The 17907-nt window shown below is 49.3% G+C and overlaps 1 protein-coding gene across 3 annotated transcripts; it reads right to left on the bottom strand.

The window, feature by feature from the left end:
• Window positions 1-672: 672 nt before the first annotated feature.
• Window positions 673-16594, bottom strand: TRAF1 (TNF receptor associated factor 1). 3 transcript variants are annotated; one of them, XM_072985186.2, is made up of 10 exons: window positions 16386-16594; window positions 15566-15700; window positions 10648-10735; window positions 8506-8604; window positions 7432-7590; window positions 6535-6600; window positions 5115-5525; window positions 3910-4087; window positions 2999-3147; window positions 673-2000 (listed from the first exon to the last, which is right to left on the bottom strand). In XM_072985186.2, exons 3-10 carry the CDS (start codon window positions 10723-10725, stop codon window positions 1782-1784), a joined length of 1359 nt encoding a protein of 452 aa, XP_072841287.2. In that variant the 5' UTR covers window positions 10726-10735; window positions 15566-15700; window positions 16386-16594; the 3' UTR covers window positions 673-1781. The 3 variants fall into 3 exon arrangements, with proteins under 3 accessions (XP_072841287.2, XP_078238968.1, XP_020664835.3); XM_078382842.1 differs by lacking the exons at window positions 15566-15700; window positions 16386-16594 and adding an exon at window positions 15280-15365; XM_020809176.3 differs by lacking the exons at window positions 15566-15700; window positions 16386-16594 and adding an exon at window positions 12203-12718.
• Between the last annotated feature and the right edge of the window lie 1313 nt (window positions 16595-17907).

Below are 17907 nucleotides of genomic sequence, written 5' to 3'. Positions count from 1 at the left end.
ATACGCTATGCCAAAGTTAAATGTTTCATCTGGCTGATGCAATCCAGTTGTTTCCCCCGCCCCCGATTATAGCAGTTTTTGATGCTGCGAATTCTGCGATAAGGAAAAAATTGTGGTTTCTAAGCCACCTTTAGATGTTGTCGTTATTTGTATATGAATTCTGCACTCACTCCAAAGAACGGAAGGCAGAGTATATATTTTAATTGTATTTTATCTTTTTTTTTTAATGTATTTTAATTGTTGTAAGCTGCCCAGAGACCTTTGGGTAGCGTGGGCGGCATATAAATTAAATAAATAAAATAAAATAAGACACACGCCACGCAAAAAAGGAGGCACAAGTTAAATTATGTGCGCTGACGAATAGGATCGGATGCAAAATGATGACTGTCATCGTTGAAACCTGTGGCACAAATCTTATTCAAGCGGGGAAGATGATGGCCAATAGCTGCGCCACCCTAACCACCACCCCCCACTTCCCGCCGGTTCGTGGTTTGATTGTGGATGAGAAGCCCTCCCAGGAAAGAAAGCCAAAAAATTTTCGAATGCACTGTCGAGACAATGTATTCCAGATGTGGCCGGTTCTCTCCTCGACTCCCCACAAATGGGGCAACCCACTTCCTTTCCGAGAGCCAAAGATTTCGGGGCCTCAAGGACGCTCCGAGTGCGAAGATGATGATTTATATTTGATTTATTTAACGGGAAGAGTATCGCCGCTGCTATCCATGGACTTCTCTGTGTCTTAACAGGTCTGTTTCGACAGGCTGGCGTTTATTCCATCCAGATCAAGTCCATTGTCAGTTTTTGTTTTAAAATAAAATGGTGAAAAAAATGGGGGGGGGCATTTTTGTTGACTTGCCATATAAGCCGTTGCAGCACATCACACCCTTCTATACACCTAAAGCAGAGTATCACAAGCAACAGCACAATAGACCCACACGCGCCGGATGAGAGTGACACAGCGACGGAGGTTGGAGGCCAGAAAGACACAGGGCGTGCAGAGAATCTGAAACTGATCAGCCGCCCGCAAAAGACTCTTTCGCATCTTGGCTGGGTGGCTAAAATGAGTCATAAGCAAGTTTGCTAATCAGCTCCGCTCAATATGCAGATCAGCCCTCTCGCTCATAAAGCGAGGAAGTTTTGTCACTGTACATTTTGAAGGGACAGGCTCCCCCTTGCTAGTCGTCTCCTTTGCCACATCCCCAAAATGCAGGGAGCCGCGCATCCCTCCATCACAACAAAGGTGTTCTAGCAGCTTTTGACCCCTCTTAGTCCTTTGTCGGACTAATAGACCTTGATTGTCATTCAGTGACTCCAGGGCCAGGGGGTGCCAGAAACCCACTCCGGTTTTTAGTCTGTGTTTTTGTCAGGACTACCCAGCACAAACTGTCTCCTTAATACGAATCCAGCACCTCAGTTAGCTTCTGTAAAGCACAAACTAAAAACTGGAGCGGATTCGCAGCTCTCGTGGAATCGGAGTCACTGACCACCAAGCTTGTCCTTCTTATTAGAAAACTGCTAAAGCAGATTACAGCAGGAATCATTTGCGGCCATGAGTAAACACTAGAGAAACTGATTTTTCTCGCTGTGCGGTTTTTGTGCGGAAAGCAGATGGAAAACAAGGGAGCATGTTGGATAGCGCTGAAGATCGTCTCTCTGAAGCAAAAAAATCCAGATCTGTTGACCCAAGTCTTGGTTCTACGATCACACCTCACGAGCAGTTTTTCCGATGCAATCTTCAATTCATCACCAGTGGCTTCTTGGAAATTCGCCGACCGCGGGGTTCACGAACTGGCGTGCGCAACACACCGAAGGAAAAGGGTGCCTTCTTTTATATACGCATATTTTGGGGACTGCAGCTTGGTCAACGGGATGAACCTGGAGAAGCCACTGGCCTCGTTCATCTCCCCCACGGGCCTCTGAAAGGACGCCAACGCTGGATCGGGGTGAATCGTGTTGGCAAAATGCTCCCCATCGTTTTGGTCAAGCAAAGTCAAGGTCATCTGTGAGTCGGCAGACGAGAGGGAAGGAAGAACAGGTTAAGCTTCGAAGAAAAAATCAAATAAAATAAACTACAGCTTGGAAATTTTCTCCCAGAATCCCCCACTTTGGATGGTCGTTTGGAAAAAACACGACAACCCTATTTCCATGTTTGGAGGGACTCGCCGCTCTGATGTGTGTGTGTGTTTTGGTTCTCATGCACCACGAATAAGCAAATGTGTTACAACAGCAGGTGCTTTTCAGTAAGCAAAAAACCTTCCCACATCTCAAGGTCAAGCAGTTAGAAAAACAGGAGAGACGGAACAAGCTTCCCCAGCAGAGAATTTGAAAACACATTTAAATCCGTTTCCCATACTTTTCCCTTCAAAGGAGGTGAGAAAAAACCAACCACCACCGCTGATTTGAAATCAGTCAATAAAAGCACCAACGTATTGGTTTTCCTCCAGCTCAAGATGAAGGCCTGTTAACCTATCTGACTCCTTGTTTGCTCCATAATCTTCGGGAACCATGTCCCCCCCCCCCGTTGCCCTTTGTGGTGGTGTAGTGGATCCTGGGCTCACAGGGCTGCAGTAATATGACTTTTCGATTAGCAGGGGCAAAGCGCCCTTCACCATTTCTGATGGCACGGATGACCTCACTTCGAGGGGTGGTCTCCTCCTGCCTCCTCCAGACCGGTCACCTCCTCCAGGATTACTTTGATTGCCCTCTTTCCGTGGGCCCGATCCATACAACCGCCCCAAAGGGCAGCTCCGGGTAAAGAAAGATGCTGGTTCTTCCTACATACTAGCATGGCCAGTGTTCTGGATCTGGTGAGGCCTTTATCAGATTGCTCAGACGTTACAAATATGGCAAGCTTTCCAGTCCTACAGAACTCTTGAGCAGTCAATGGTGGCCTCAATCTGGGCTGTGGGGGGGAGGTTCAAGCAGAGATTCCCCCAATCTGGGCCATATGGGAGAGCTGTGTAGCTCTTGCAATCCTCCTCCACACCCTTTTTTTTACCTTGTGAGCAAATGGCCAAGGGAGCAGCGCGTCGTAATCCCCTTTCAGAAGCACGAGGAAGACCGAGAGGTAGGATCCTTTACTGCTTCCTTCTCCATTCAAGTAAATCCTCATGCACAGCTTATAGCCGTATCTCGAAGTGTAGAAAGCTGAACAGGAAGGAGAAACATGGCCGATAAGGTTCCTCTATGATGATTATGATGATGATAATGATGATGGACTGTGGCTCCTACTCAGAACCTCCCAGCAAGGGTCCCCCAAGGCACTGGCGGATTTTCAGAAGGGTAGTTAGGCATCTGGCTTGGAAGCCAGCCTGTGTAGCCTTGGGGAAGCTGCACAGCTCAATTCTGACTCACGGTGACACGTTCCAAGGTTTTCAGCTAGGGAAGACTCAGATGTACTTTACCCTTCCCTTCCTCTAGGGGGCGCCCTGGGACGGTTCAGCTGGCCCAAGGCCACCCAGGCTGGCTGTTCTCCCAGGAAGCCCAGTGGAGGACTCGAACACCCAACCTCTGACTCCATGGTCAGGTACGAAAATCACTGAGCTATCCAGCCAGGCAATCAATGAGATAAGTGCATTAAAGGACCTTAACCTTAAAACAAAGAGACACACCCATAGAAGTACCTTACCCATCCTGGGCCTCTCCAAAGCTTTTGGCCTACATGTCCCATCATCCTTAGAATCCTAGAACAACTGAGTTGGAAGGGACCTCTAAGGCCATCGAGTCCAACCCCCTGCTCAAGGCAGGAATCCACATCAAAGCAGATCGGACAGAGCTTTGCCCAATTTCCTCTTGAATCCCTTTAGCGCTGTAGCGCTTAATCACTAGCCTTGGGGGTGGAGTCAAGCCACCATGAGCACAAAAGGAGGCAGCTTAGGCTGAGTGCGGCTGGAAGAGACGCAAGCTTACGTGGGGAGTGGAAGCTGTTGATCTTCCCGCATACGGCTTCGTAGCTCTTACGGTGGACATCAGTGATCTTCCATAGAAAGACCCCGTTATAGGAAGCCTCTCCGGACGCGTGGAGTCTCTGCTCTAGCTTCCCCAGGGCCGCGTCCTTCTGAACGAGGCAGCGCTGCAAATCAGCTATCTTGGAGAGAGGCAGAATCCATTCTCAGAGCATGAAAGAGATCTTAGTGACTTTTCAATCATTCACTACATTTCACTAGACATGTGAGCGAGCAAGACCCAGCATGACTCCATTTTAGTTACTTTCCTACTAACCTTTTTTAGTTACTTTCCTACAGTAGTGAAAGTGTGGCCTCACTAAAGAGGGAAGGAAGAGCTTCCCACGGTTTAGATGGGTTGTGTTGTGACTTTTGCAGCTTTTCCAGGCTGGGGATTCTGGGGGCTGTCGTTGAAAAATGTAAATTCTAGAATCCAAGGGCGAGCGTGGCTACTCCGAAACCCATCTCTGTGGATGTCCGTTAGGATTCCAGATATAACAAAAAGGAATCGCTAGCCATTTGCTGCTCTTTAACCGTTCCCCCAGACCTATACCACTCTATTTAATGATAGGGCTGGTCTTGGGTGTGACACGCAGGCTGATATCACAAAATAATGGCTGGATGATAAGAGTGGGACGACTTATTCCCTTCCAAGTGTTCTGAGCCAGAATCATAAGCTCCGGACACTCAAGAGTTCTGTTCTTGGACAAGCAAATCTGCCCGTTTTCACTTTCTCCTCTGTCCATCATCCTCAAAGCCCCCTCCCTTCAAGTGTACCGGAGAAACTTGTACATTTCAGAAGCCCAAATCTGAAACAATACGTAATGCAGTGCCGTCCTCATCCTTGAAGACGTCAGATGCCATGATAAAGTGAACTGCCGGACACAAAGCGTTCAGTAAGGACATGGGAGAGGGCCTTCTCTGTGGCTGCTCCTAGACTCTGGAACTCCCTCCCACTGGAAGCCAGGCTTCCCCCATCTTTGTTATCCTCCTGCAAGCTGCTGAAGCCCCTTCTCTTCAGGCAAGCTTTCCCTTAAGGTTTTTTAAATCGACGGGGCCTTTCTGAGATTTCAGGAGGACCAGATCGGCACCCTAAGGTTCCCTCCAGAAGTTGGCGTGTGTGGAATTGCCAACGTGGCTTCCTTCCTTCCACCCGCATTGGGTCTTTACCTTCAACTCCAAGCCGCGGATCATGTCCTGGTCGAGGCCCCTCTGCCCTCGGAACGCCACAAACCTCTGGCGAGAGGCGGCCATCTCCTTGCTCAGCACCGAGACGATGTTTTCAAAGACGTGGAGCTTGGTTTCCAGCAGCGAGACTCCTTCGGTCCTCCTCGAGAGGTTTCGCCACGGCATCCCCTCCTCGTACAGAGGCAACCCGGAGAGAAACTCTCCTTCCACAAACCCCCGGGGCATGGGGTTGAACGCGATCCTTGTTGAAACGTCACCCTCGGTTAAGCTCTCCTTCACATCATCGCCTGCGGGGTGCAGACACGCTTTCAGCTTTTTCACGTGCTGGAGCAGCAGCCTCAAGTGTACCCCAAGAGCATCTGCCTCGTGGCTTTCTCTGTCTTTTGCGTCCCCCTGTCAGGAAAAGAGGCAATGTGTCAGAATCCCTAAGGGTAGGGACAATAAACAGGTGGACAGCCTGTGCCCGTGTTTTTCTGCTTGCCTTTTCTGGATCCACATTTAGATTGCTATTCTCAGACTCACTTCCTTCCTCCTCTTTCCTCTCAATCACTTCCTGTTTCTTTGTCTCCTCACTAGAGAGAGGCCTATGAGAGCTCCATAATGGCAGCCCATACCTGTACCTTCATATACAGTGATGCCTCGCTAGACGATAATAATCCATTCCACTGAAATTGCTGTCTAGCGAAATCATTGTCTAGCGAAAAGCAAATCGTCGTCTAGCGAAAATCAGTTTGCGAAGCAGGGACCAAACATTGTCCAGCGAAATTCCCCCATAGGAATCACTGTTTTGCGAATCGCTATAGCGATCACAAAAAGTCAATGTCTAGCGAAAAAACTGGCATGCAGGGTAACTGTCTAGCGAGGCACAACTGTATAACCCTCCCTGGTATTTGAGATTTCAGGGGAAGGCCTTCTCTTGCTTCTGTTTCCCTCCCTGGTATGTCTCATGAGGACACAGGAGAAAAACATTTTCCATGGCTGTTTCGTGACTATGGAACTCCCTCCCACATGAAGCTAGGCAGACGCACGCCTTGCTTTCCTTCCACCGGCAGCCATAAACTTAATCCTGTTCAAGCAGGCTTTGATGGCCTGCTGAAAAAGCAGTTCTAGTTTGTTCGATAGTGAATTACTAGTTATTTATGCCAGCGGAAGCACAACAAGGTAAATCTGAGCAAGGGACTGGGGCTTATTAAGGAATTGCTGCTTGTATTCCACATCACAAGGAAGTGACTTTACCAAGAAAAAGGTGGGTCAAAAATGAAATGAAGCAGCTGGACGGCTATAGGGCATCACCCTTCAAGGATGGCTACAGTGCCTTTCTTTTAAAAAGGTTATTTAATCCTCTTGAACTTTGTTCTTCCTCCCACCGAGTATTCAGAGGATGTTGGGATGGTCCTATTACCTGGAAGGAGCAGCCGATCCTTGAAAACCGACATCCATCCTCTTTAAAGGATACGACAGCAAGATTCTGTTTAGAAGAGGAGACCGACAAAAGAGTGTGAAAACTGTTTAGCTATAACATATTTATATTTATTGTGTGTGCGTATATAATATTCCTTTAAAACGCTGCTTGATGCTTTAAAAACTGCCTGCTTCTCCGTGTTGCAGGAGAATTTATCCCCTCTCCCAGCATCCAGAAAGAAGCGGTTTACGGTCCATAGAGGTTTACACCCACAAAATGTGCGGGGCACACCGGCGTGGGCCCGATCCACTGGGCTCCCACTAACCTGGTGTATGATTGTGTGACGGATCATCTTTTCTAAAGATGCTGAGCAAAGCCGTCCGTTGATTGTCAAACGAGGGAGACCTGGGAGCGGATGGAGGGGTGGGACCGGCATCTGGCCAGCTTTAAAAGTAAATGGGCCATGGTGCATCGGGCAACATCGTGACAACACAGAATTTTGGAAAGTCCAGTTTATTTTGGCAGAGAGAAAGACAGATGTGGTGACATCTGATTTACGAAATGTCACACTCAGGCACAGTGCCAGCAAAAACATTGGCCAACTGAGGCTGTGATGTCTGTATTCGGGCATCTGGACACGGTTCCCCTAAGCTGCCATCCTTCAGATATTTGGTACTCCCATTCCCATCTGAACAGGCAATAGTCAGGGATAATGGTAACTGTAGTCCAAAACGTTGGAGGACAGCTGTCCAGGACGGATTTATTTTTAGTAAATAAAAGCCGCCCGCCACAACACCGGGCCTGAAAGCTCACATTTTCCCACAAAGCCAGGGCGCATGAATTTACTTGTTCCTACTCATCTACCCCTATGGGGCAAATCAATGAAAAGAAATTGACCTGGTGGTCACTGCAGGCATCTGTCTGATGACAACTGGATCGCAGGCCGGCCTTTGCGCAGCCGTTCCGCAGATGATCGGCCAACATTTTGCGCATCACGAGTTGCCCGCAGCCAAAGTGACATGGATTCAGGGCTTGTTCACATGTGCGCCGGTGGTCCTGGAAATGGGAGTGTTCAGGGTGGGTAAAAACGTCTCCCCAAAAATTGCTTTTTCAAAATAAAAGGAATTAATACTTTTTTTAAAAGAAAGAAAACTAAAACAGCCATCATTCGAAAGCCAGTGTTGGCAGCCTTCTCTAACCAACGAGAAGGTAAAGCAGCAAAGCGCAGTGGCGCAACCCTCGATTTGTATACAGAAGGTAGCGGGTTCAGGTCCTCCCACCTTCAGGAAGGGCTAGGAAAGAATCTGGCTGAAACTTGAGGACCCAGTGGGTACCAATTAGAGCTAAAGAAGGATAGTTTAATTGATCCAAATCTCTTCCAGCTGGTGACACCATCCCCCTTCTGCAGCAAGAACTTACAGAATAGGATTTTAGCCACCTATCGTGATGCCTTTTTTAAAAATTAGGGATGATTTGAAGCTGGTATTTCGTGTTTTCGGGCTGCTAACTTCTCAAAGAATTCCGGGCATCGCAGCCTACAACTCCAAATCTGGGAGTTATAGTCTCACTGCCCATTTGGCGCTCTAAAAGTGGGCCTCCCAGAAAACTACAATTCCCTAGAAGCATTGTAGCAGCTTTCTTATTTGGGTAAATCAATAATGGGAAGCTAGCGGTGCAGGTCAATGACTCGAAAACTCCCTTTTAGCAGGGTAAAACCTACAAGTGTGTAGATTCAGGTTTATGGGCTGCGATCCCTGGGATACTTGTAAAATTCTGAGAGTCCCAAAACATAAAAAAGCAGGCTCTCTGTTTATTTTTATTTATTTTTTTACAGTCGGGGAAATCCAGATTTCAGGAGGAGGCCCACGTTTACCGTTAATTCGTTTCTCACTCGGTGAGCCAAGAAAGGATGTGTCGTCTTGCCCACCTGGGCTCCTGACCACCTGCTTGCTCGTAGGCCACCTTTCTTACCTCCCGGGTCTTCATGGCGCCCGTCCAGTTGCACCCCAAGATCCCGCACGGTACCGCGAGTTCCGATATCTGTTTATCCGTGGCCGCATCGGTCAAAGCCTGGAAGTGAACAGAGCGGATGAGGGAAGAGAGAGGAACAACACCAGGTCATCGGCATCTTAATTTCTGGAAACATCAAGAGCACGATTATGGTGTTGTCCTTTTTTGCAACGACGGTCTGGACCCTCCGTGATCAACTTAAACACCAGTGTGTGAATTCTAGCAGTGGGAGAGGTTTCAGAACAGCAGGCAAGCAAAAAGGGACTTTTTGACATAGTACAAAGGTGAACCTCAAAATCTAAAGTTCTCGGGTCAGCAGCTTCTGACCTGCTCAAGATTTCAGGCCGGAAGGCTGAGAATCGCAGAACAGAGCCTTCCCCTTGCCTCGTTTTTGCTACAATTAATTTCTCTCCAGTCCAAAACAATTCCGGAGGAAGTGGGTTTCGAACGGGTGACAAATCGCCTCGTTCTCCGAAACGTTAATGAATTCCAGCCGAGCCAAATCCGTCTGCACTCCAGTAGCTCCCACTGCCATCACCGTACGGTGGTTTAATGCACAATATACCGGTTGTTTATTATCGTGGCCTTAATTGCCTGCTGGACATCCTGGTATGCAGTCTGCTTTCACACTGAAGAGCGTTTTGACGTCATAAATTGCCCGAGAAATGTACGAAACTTAAGCATTGCTTGGAAACCAAACTGAAAATAAACCCTGGATCCATCTACGAGAGGCAGAGGGGGAAAGAGGGAGGGAGGGGGAGAGAGACACGGTTTGATTGGAACAATTCTACCTTTGTGCATTAAGTAAAAAGTGGAGGTGCTTATAGTTAATTTTCCAGTTGACTTAGAAGCTTGTTTATAATTTTACAGGAAAATGGCAGTTCGTGCCGAACGCTGTCCAAACTCAGAACGCCTCTTAAGCCGTGCGTTCCGTCATCCACTTTCTCCAGTCTTTGGAGAATTGTGTTCGCAGAACAGGAGCAGAGCCTAGAAAGGTCCTTTTTGGCCCACGCCTGTACTACGAAACCCAGCATCCTCCAGTTAGTAGCCAAATTCCAAGATGCAAAGGTGTCAGAAGCAGGCTGCAGACTGGTGTCCCCATTCACCAAAACCACAAACGAACAAAACCCAACGATCTTGCATGTAGAAAGATAGGGTGTCAGGAGCTCTTTTCAGAGGACGTAACGCATTTTTATTGAACGTATGAGTGGCATGGGGAACAGGGTTATGAAAAGGGCCCCAGTCCTCAGAAACGAATCTCCCAATGCAGCCTCCCTGTGTGCAGTTCATTCACGCCAAGAGCCGGCCCTGCTATGAGGCAGAGTGAAGCCCCGATGTCAGGCAACACATTGAGGGCATCACCCAGAAGCCACAGCATTTTAATTATTGACTTTGCTATTACTGTGTTTTCTCATTATTATTATTATCGAAAAACACCAGGCACAGTCAATCAAAATTGTAAAAACACTGGCTGGTCTTTATATAGCAGATAAGAGTTTTAACCCAAAACTTATGTATCTGTTAAATATCAACATAGTATATAGGCTGTTCCTAATATTACTATTATTATTATTTAAAAATACCAGGCTGTTCCTAATATTGCATTTTTTGTTGTTGTTGTTGTTACTCTGATTATGTTTCTTCAATTTTTTTTTTGCCAGTGGAAGGCATTTACCAGTTTTCAGCTCAGAATAACAACGTTCTTTTATGGTCGTTGGCATGCTTGATGGCTGGACTGCTCAGTGGTGAGAGGTCAGGAGTTCGAATGCTGCGAGGAGAGCCAGCCTGGGTCACCTTGGGCCAGCTGCAAAGAGTCCCAAGGTTGCCCCCTAGAGGAAGGGAAGGGGAAAACCACTTCTGGGTCTTCTCTACCTGGGAAACCCTAAAAAAAGGTTCACCACAAGTCAGAATTGACGGCACATCATGATGATGATTGATGGGTGATGGGGAGAGAACCTTGGCTACCCTGGATTCGGCATCCTTTCTTAGACTTCTGGAAATTGAAGCCCAAAACCTACCCACCTACTCCTTCCTGGGAAAAGGATATCAATAAGTCCAGATATACCATTTAGGGAGAATATAACACCAGATGGGTTGATGTACCTTTTCTACCGGTAACAATGCTTCTTCCCCCACGGCAGCAACAGAGTCTTCTTCCTCACAGCGAAGGCAAAGGGGCATCTTCTCATTTCTAGGCAGGGAAGAAATAAAAAAGGGCAGAAGAAATCCGTTAGTCCGAAGCGGTACAGTATCCAAAAGCCAAATACAGCTTTTATGGGTCGCTCTGTTGATGGCTGTATTCTGATCAGGGGCCAAACTGGACACTCAAAGCTGACGCTTTGGCATGACTTCCTCGGGCCGGAGAGCAAAACTCGGTCGCCGTGTTGTTACACGAATAGGCACACCCTGGCTTTGTTCTTTTTTAAAAAAATGGCAAATATTGGTAAAGGGTTGTTTTCGCAACCTTTCTTGTAGGTTAAACAGCAAAAGCACCTTTCCTCTATGGCCCTTCTGTTTTGGTTCATTTTGCCACTGATTTTCAAGCCATGCTATTCCTATAGATTCTCCCCCCCCCCCCAATAGGGAAAGAAGGGGAATCTATTTCCCTGGGTCATACAGGTGCACCGATCCCTCACTGGGTTGGAGGGCACAGCCGAGGTGCCCAGGGATCCTGGGTTCGAAACACAACCCAAATGCCTGGCGAGAACGGGGATCAACTGAGATTATCCAAGAAGGAAAAGAGCCGTTCAATCCGGACTTGGCTCCCTCTTATCTTTGGTTGGGAACCCCCTCGCTCCACCCTGGCTTGATTCTCAGGCTCCCCAAATTCAAAGCCAGGTAACAAGAGAGGTGCAATCCTGCATCCAAACAGAGACGGCCGCCAAGAAATCAGAAGGAGACCAAGAGTCAGAAGGGCAGCCATGAAGGAATTTGAAAAGATTGTCAAATGGAAAGAGGGGGTCACTGGAGACTAAAATCACCCACACTCTTGTGCTTCTGATCACCGTGTACGGGTGTGAAAGCTGGACAGCCAGGAAAGCTTAAAGGGGGGGGGGAACTAATTCATCGGAAAGGTGGTGCCGGAGGAGAGCTCAGCAGGTACCCCAAGATGCACAAGGGGGTCCTACATCCTAGATCAAATCAAGCCTGAATGGAGTCAAACGAGTTGAATCTGAAGCTGTCCTACTTTGGACCCATCCTGGGAAGGCCGGATTCTCCGGAAAAGACCACCCGGATGGGAAAAGTGGAAGGCAGCAGGAAAAGAGGAAGGTCAGACATGAGATGGACCAGCTCAAGGAAGCCCCAGGCTTGAATCTGCAGGAGATGAACAGGGTTGTCAAGGGCAGGACATTTAGGGAGAAGGGGAAACGCCTCCTTCCTCCTACAGAACAGTAGCCAGCTGTAGAGCTGGGTGGCCCTATCCAAAGATCGGGTCCCAGCATCCCTGTTTTCAATTCAATCCAATCCAATTTAATCTAGTCCACTGCAAGTCAATGCAATTCATTCTCCCTTTCCTGCAACAAGAGTCCTTAACATCCTCTCCCAATATTCCATTTATCTCTATCTATCTCTCTCTGAGCCCCCCCCCCCCCGGTGGCTCCTCCTCCTGGGGGGCTGGAAAGACAGAGAAAAATGAGGACCCCGAGGCGCTTCTCACCGGACGATCCCCGCCAGGCAGGATGCGCAAGAGCGGTCCCCGCATCCGCCGCACTGCGTCGCCGGCCGGAGCCCCCCTTGGCACCGTCCGCATCGGGATCGGGGCTCCGGCGCCTCCGGGCAGAGGCTGGGCGAGCAGCCGGAGGGCCCTCGGCTTCCCCGGGGGGGCTGGGAGGGCGAGCCGGCCGCGTTGGATCGGCTGCTGTCGGCGGAGAAGCTGCGCCTCCGCCCCGCCGTCCGGCGCAGGCGGCGCGCAAAGCGCAAAGGCGCGCCGCTCTTCTCGTCCACCGCCAGCCGATCCATCGCCCTTGGGGGGCTCGGGTCTCCAGGGCCTTCTGTCCGGCGATCTGGGGCAAGAAAAGGTCCCCCCTCCGAGGGATCCGGAGCCAGATCCGAAGGCTCTCCAACCCTGAAGAGGTGGCAACAGGAAACCACTGGGCGCGCCTCCCGATTCCCCCTTGAAAACCCGCTCATGCACACGCACGGGGCGCGTGGGAAAGACACGCGTCCACAAGGAGCGGGGTTGCCTTCCTTTCTGGGGAGGGGCTGGGGCCATCCTGACTTCCCTCCCATGAAACCAGGCAGCCTCCAGCACGACCCTCCCACCGCCCCCCCCCATTTTTATCCTCACCCCAACCCTGTAGGGTAGGCCAAGCCCCAGGGACATACCGGCCAGGCCCCCGAGGACTGATTGATGGCCACCCCCGCAGGGAAATCGGGGAGGGCTTGGGGGCAATCCGCCCCTGGCTGGTGCTGGTCGCGTTCCTGGTGGAGCGCTCAGGGGGTGGATGAGAAGGGGAGATGAAAATGGGAGAGGAAAGCAAATATTCCAGGAGTAAAAGAAGAGACAGCGACAGAAAGGATGGTTGAATTCTTGGCCAAGAGCTGGACCAGGTGATTTATATTATTTCCTTAACCATCATCATCTTCCATCAAGTTGATTCTGACCTAGGGTCAGGGCTTTCCAAATAGATCATACTCAGAAGTGGTTTCTCCTTCCCTTCTACTGCGGCTGTGCAGCTTGCCCAAGGCTACCCAGGCTAACTCTTCTCACCGAAGGCGCAGCAGGGAATCGAACTCCCAACCTCTGGCTCTGAAGCCAGAGACCTGAACCACTGGCAGCTAATTTTCACTTATGGCAACCCTTTTCAGCGTTTTTCGAGTTGGAGGATACTCACAAGTGGTTTCCCGTTGCCCTGCGACCGTGCAGGTTGCCTAAGATCACATAGGCTGGCTCTTCTCCCAGTGGGTTATTGAACTCCTACTGGGAGAAGAGATCTAAATAAATAAATAAACCACTGAGCTATCCAGCCAGCTAATTCTGACTTAGGGAGACCCTTTTTGAGGGTTTTCCAGGTAGAGAATATTCAGGTGTGGTTCACCATTCCCTTCTTCTGAGACCCTACAGCTGGCCCAAGGCTACCCAGGCTAGCTTTTCTCCCAGAAGGCACAGGAGGGAATCGAACCCCCAACCGCTGTCTCTGAAGCTAGAGTCCTGAACCACTGAGCTATCCAGCCAGCTAATTCTGTGGTTCACCATTCCCTTCTTCTGAGACCCTACAGCTGGCCCAAGGCTACCCAGGCTAGCTTTTCTCCCGGAAGGCACAGGAGGGAATCGAACCCCCAACCACTGTCTCTGAAGCTAGAGTCCTGAACCACTGAGCTATCCAGCCAGCTAATTCTGTGGTTCACCATTCCCTTCTTCTGAGACCCTACAGCTGGCCCAAGGCTACCCAGGCTAGCTCTTTTCCTGGGAGGCATCGTGAAGGAATCAAACACCCAACCTGCAGCCAGAGACCTAAACCCTTGAGCTTCATCGGTTTCACCCATGCATCTATTAGCCGTGGGATTGTGGCCACCGTCTGGCTTCCGTGGAGGACAAGAACCCAGTTTGTCTAAGTCCCAAGCCAAACTTTTGGCCAGTTAAGGTCGGCCTCTGGTCCAGCCTTTCAGACTTTAGCTCCCAGAAGTCCTGGGGCCATTGTCGGAGGATTCTGGGAGGGGACGTCAAATCATCTTGAGGCTGACCTTTTGAGAAATGCTGCTCTAAACCACACCAGTTATTTCTGCGTTCCAGAAGGATGCCTTAAGGTTTTTGATGAATTACGAATTTATGACTCGTTGAAGTGTTTATGACACCGGCTGGAAACCTCAGTGGTTTAGTTATCCGGCTGCAGAGCTAGAGGTTGTGAGTTCGATTCCCCCATTCCTGGGAGAAGAGCCAGCCTGGGTGGCCTTAGGCCAGCTGCACGGTCCCAGGGCTCCCCCGGAAGAAGGGAACGGTCAACCACTTCTGAGTCTTCTTCTACCTGTAAAAGCCTGAAAAGAGTCACCATAAGTCAGAACTCACTTGATGGCCCATGAGTATCAAGGTGTTTATGAATGAAACCCATCATGAATTGCTAGTTTCATGATTCATTCTTTAGGGCAGTGGTCCCCAACCTTGGGCCTCCAGATGTTCTTGGACTTCAACTCCCGGAAATCCTGGCCAGCAAAAGTGGTGGTGAAGGCTTCTGGGAGTTGTAGTCCAGGAACATCTGGAGGCCCAGGGTTGGGGACCACTGCTTGAGGGTTCAGCCTCCAAAGATGGGTTCGTACCTTCCTTATTCATGTTTCTCCATCTTAAAAGGCGGTGATTTTTAGAGCCTGGACTTTCCCCCTCCTCCACCCCTACTTTTCAATCCATCGACATTCTTCCAAATAAATCAAGTCGCCATTGCTCTCTGCAGCTTATGCTGCCCTCGGGATGCGTATCCCCCCCAAGTCCACATCTACCGCCACCTCGTAGGCGAATGCAGATCTCTCTCTTGGGCTGCAGATGGAGGCGACGTTTCCTGCTTATGGCAAACAGGTCAACATCTCTCTGTTTATATTATCATCCGACCGCTTGCCACCTGCTTGCTTTTCATGGCCGTGTTCTCTTATCGTCCACGAAAGACATGTCGGCTCAGGTGACCCTCTTCGCCCGAGGAGGCCTTCAAAAGCCCAGCTGCTGGGCTAATCCTGCCCAAGTCTAATTGCTAACCCAGAGTCGTGGGGGGACTTAATTGAGAGCATGTTATTTTTGTTCTGAGTTACCTGGTTGCTTGGCTTTGGGGTTTTGGGAGATCATCCTTAGAAGATCAGATTCTCCTCCAGCAGGTGTACTTGGGAGACATCTCTCCTATCAGGGATGTGTTTACAACAACCGTTTTCGTTAAAAAAGCAAAATGGAAGTGGGGCAGAGGAACTGGGGAGGGGGGTGTCAGTTCCTCCTCTTTAGTTGCTGGAAATTATTAGGAAAGCGATCAATTTAGTGCCCTCTCTTGCGGTTACCCAGAAAGCTTTATCTTTTGTGATTTCAACGATATAAGGACATCCTTACCTAGATTGGAGTCATCATCCTGTCTCATCCCGGTGTCCTAGTTCAACCAGCAGCCAGTTCTGTAAGGCTGCAGGTATTCACTGTATTGGAGAGCTCATGAAGTGTATACTGGATCGAATCAAGTCTTCATTCTCTCTGGAAGAAACAAAAAATAATAATGGCTAAATGGAAGCAGTCCTATTTTGGGCACTTTTTCTCTGGAAAAGAATGATACCGTGAAAGGCAGAAGCAGCAGGGAAAGAGGAAGAGCAAATGTGAGATGGATTGACCCAAGTAAAAGAACCACAGGCTGGCGTTTGCAAGACCTGAGAAACACGTATGATGGTTGTTAAGTGCTGCCAAGACACCCCCAACTTAGTAATAAGCAATCTCCAAAATGTTCTGTTCTCAACTGCCTGGCTCAGCTCTTGCAAATGCAAACCGGTGGCTTCCTTGATGGAGTCGGTCCATCTCGTATTATAGGCTCTTCCTCTTTTCCTGCTGCCTTCCACCTTTCCCAGCACGATGCTCTTTTCTAGAGAACCTAGTCTTCTCATCCTGGACCTAAGGGAATTTTTTTTTTGTCCTGAGCTGCACTGTGATGTTGTGGGTTTGAGTGCCTGCCTGCATTTCCTTATATCACCTGAAAACGAAAGGGAGTAGAAACCTGATTCCTTTCTTCGGAAAGAGCTTAGACAATAGGACTATAAACAGCCCAAATCCCCAAACTAGGAGAATTCCGAGATTTGTAGTTAAAAAAAATTACATAGTGCTTTCAAGCTCTTTCCAAGCCCTTCCTGTCTGTCTGGAAGAGCTGGCAAGAAAACTTGGTGCTAGATACCTGATCTGGGGGCCCGATCCATCCCCAGTCAGTTGCACCGAGGGGCCGTGTACAATCCTGGCACCACGCAAGCCGGATGGGGTCCTTCCCTTAAACCTTCCGCATTACAGATCCTCTTGCATCTAGAGTGGCCGCCCGACCTTTTGGGGCACAAAACCAGAGGCTCTCGAGTCTCTGCTCCTGTACCAGCCACATCCTGTTGTTCTCTTGGTTTTGTTTTCTTAAAAGAGGATGATTATCTCAGCTCAGCGAAGGGTGGGCTGCGGGGGAATTACCAGCGGAAATAGGTCAGCCACGGAAAGTACCCAAAACTTATCTCGAGTTTCAGCATGCTGTGTAAGCTGCAGGCCTACACACACATACACGTTCTCCGGGAGTCATTCACACTGAACTCTTGGGGGGGGATTTCTTTGCAAGGGACAGATGGAGACCTTCTCTTCTCTTTGGACTTTTGCCCTAAAGATTTGAATGAAAGAAGGTGGCCCACCCTGTGTGCCAATCAATGCCCGCTCGGTAGCAAAATGTGGGCCACCCGGAACGTCATAGCAAATGCATTCTTTCTGGGGGAATAGAAATTCTCCAGCAACTTCGCCCGGTTCTTTGACATCCCAACTCTGGGAAGGCGTTGAATGGGCTCATTTCCTTTTCCTTGTCAATACAGTGGTGCCTCGCTAGGCGATGATAATCCGTTCCACTGAAATTGCTGTTTAGCGAAATCATTGTCTAGCGAAAAGCATTTCCCCATTGGAATGTATTGAAACCTGTTTAATGCGTTCCAACGGGGAAGATGGGCTTAGATAAGGGGGACTCATTCAGAGGTGCAACGGGCACCCTCTCCTGAGCAAAGGGACATCCTGTAGGGTGAGGAGACGAGGGAATCTCAAACCCCGGAGGCCAAATCTCATCCTTTTAAGGTTTCAGCCGGGCTCCCCTGGAGTTCCTCTGATGCTCGAGCCTCACGTCCTGAAATATTGGTGGTGTCTCAGATTTTTCTCAACGTCTTTTTCCATTCTGAAAAAAAAAGCAAAGGGAGTCTTACCTGAAACCTCAGCCGCCAGAAGCGAGAGCCTTAAGCGTTTTCAGTCGCATGCCAAGGCCCCGCCTGCCCCTAAAACGTGCCACGTGTGGGGAACAACTGAGTCACAGACACCTCCTACAGAAGTGGAACAAAACCGTCCATTCTGAGTGAAAGGTGCAAAGAGGTGCCAAAGTCCAAAGCAAGCAGTCGTGACATGCAGAGATGCAGCGGGCAACCTCCTTTGAGGATACACGATCCTTTTGATTTCGGCATAACTTGCCACTCATGTCGAGAACGATTGTTTGGCAGCCACCGGAGAAGGCAGAGGTTGCTTCTTTTTGGACGACACGTTCCCAGGACACCACGATCCATTACTGGCTCTGAAAGCTTGTTGTTGCTGTTACGTGCCATCAAATCCGACTTACGACAACCCTATGAACGAGGGCTCTCCACAACGTCCTATCATTAACAGGCCTGCTTCAGCTCTTGCAAAGTCAAACCGGT

Source organism: Pogona vitticeps, chromosome ZW-PAR, assembly GCF_051106095.1.
Source record: "Pogona vitticeps strain Pit_001003342236 chromosome ZW-PAR, PviZW2.1, whole genome shotgun sequence".
In the NCBI taxonomy this organism is placed as follows: Eukaryota; Metazoa; Chordata; class Lepidosauria; order Squamata; family Agamidae; genus Pogona; species Pogona vitticeps.
Note: the sequence above shows the minus strand (reverse complement) of the source record. Positions and strands in the feature narration are given on the sequence as shown.

Coding starts and splice junctions, on each gene's coding strand:
- TRAF1 (XM_020809176.3), bottom strand. CDS start 12,675: ATGAGCGGGTTTTCAAGGGGGAATCGGGAGGCGCGCCCAGTGGTTTCC. Junction 8,605..10,647: donor CATTGTTACCGGTAGAAAAG/GTACATCAACCC, acceptor GTTCACTTCCAG/GCTTTGACCGATGCGGCCAC. Junction 3,148..3,909: donor CAACAGCTTCCACTCCCCAC/GTAAGCTTGCGT, acceptor CTTCCTGTTCAG/CTTTCTACACTTCGAGATAC.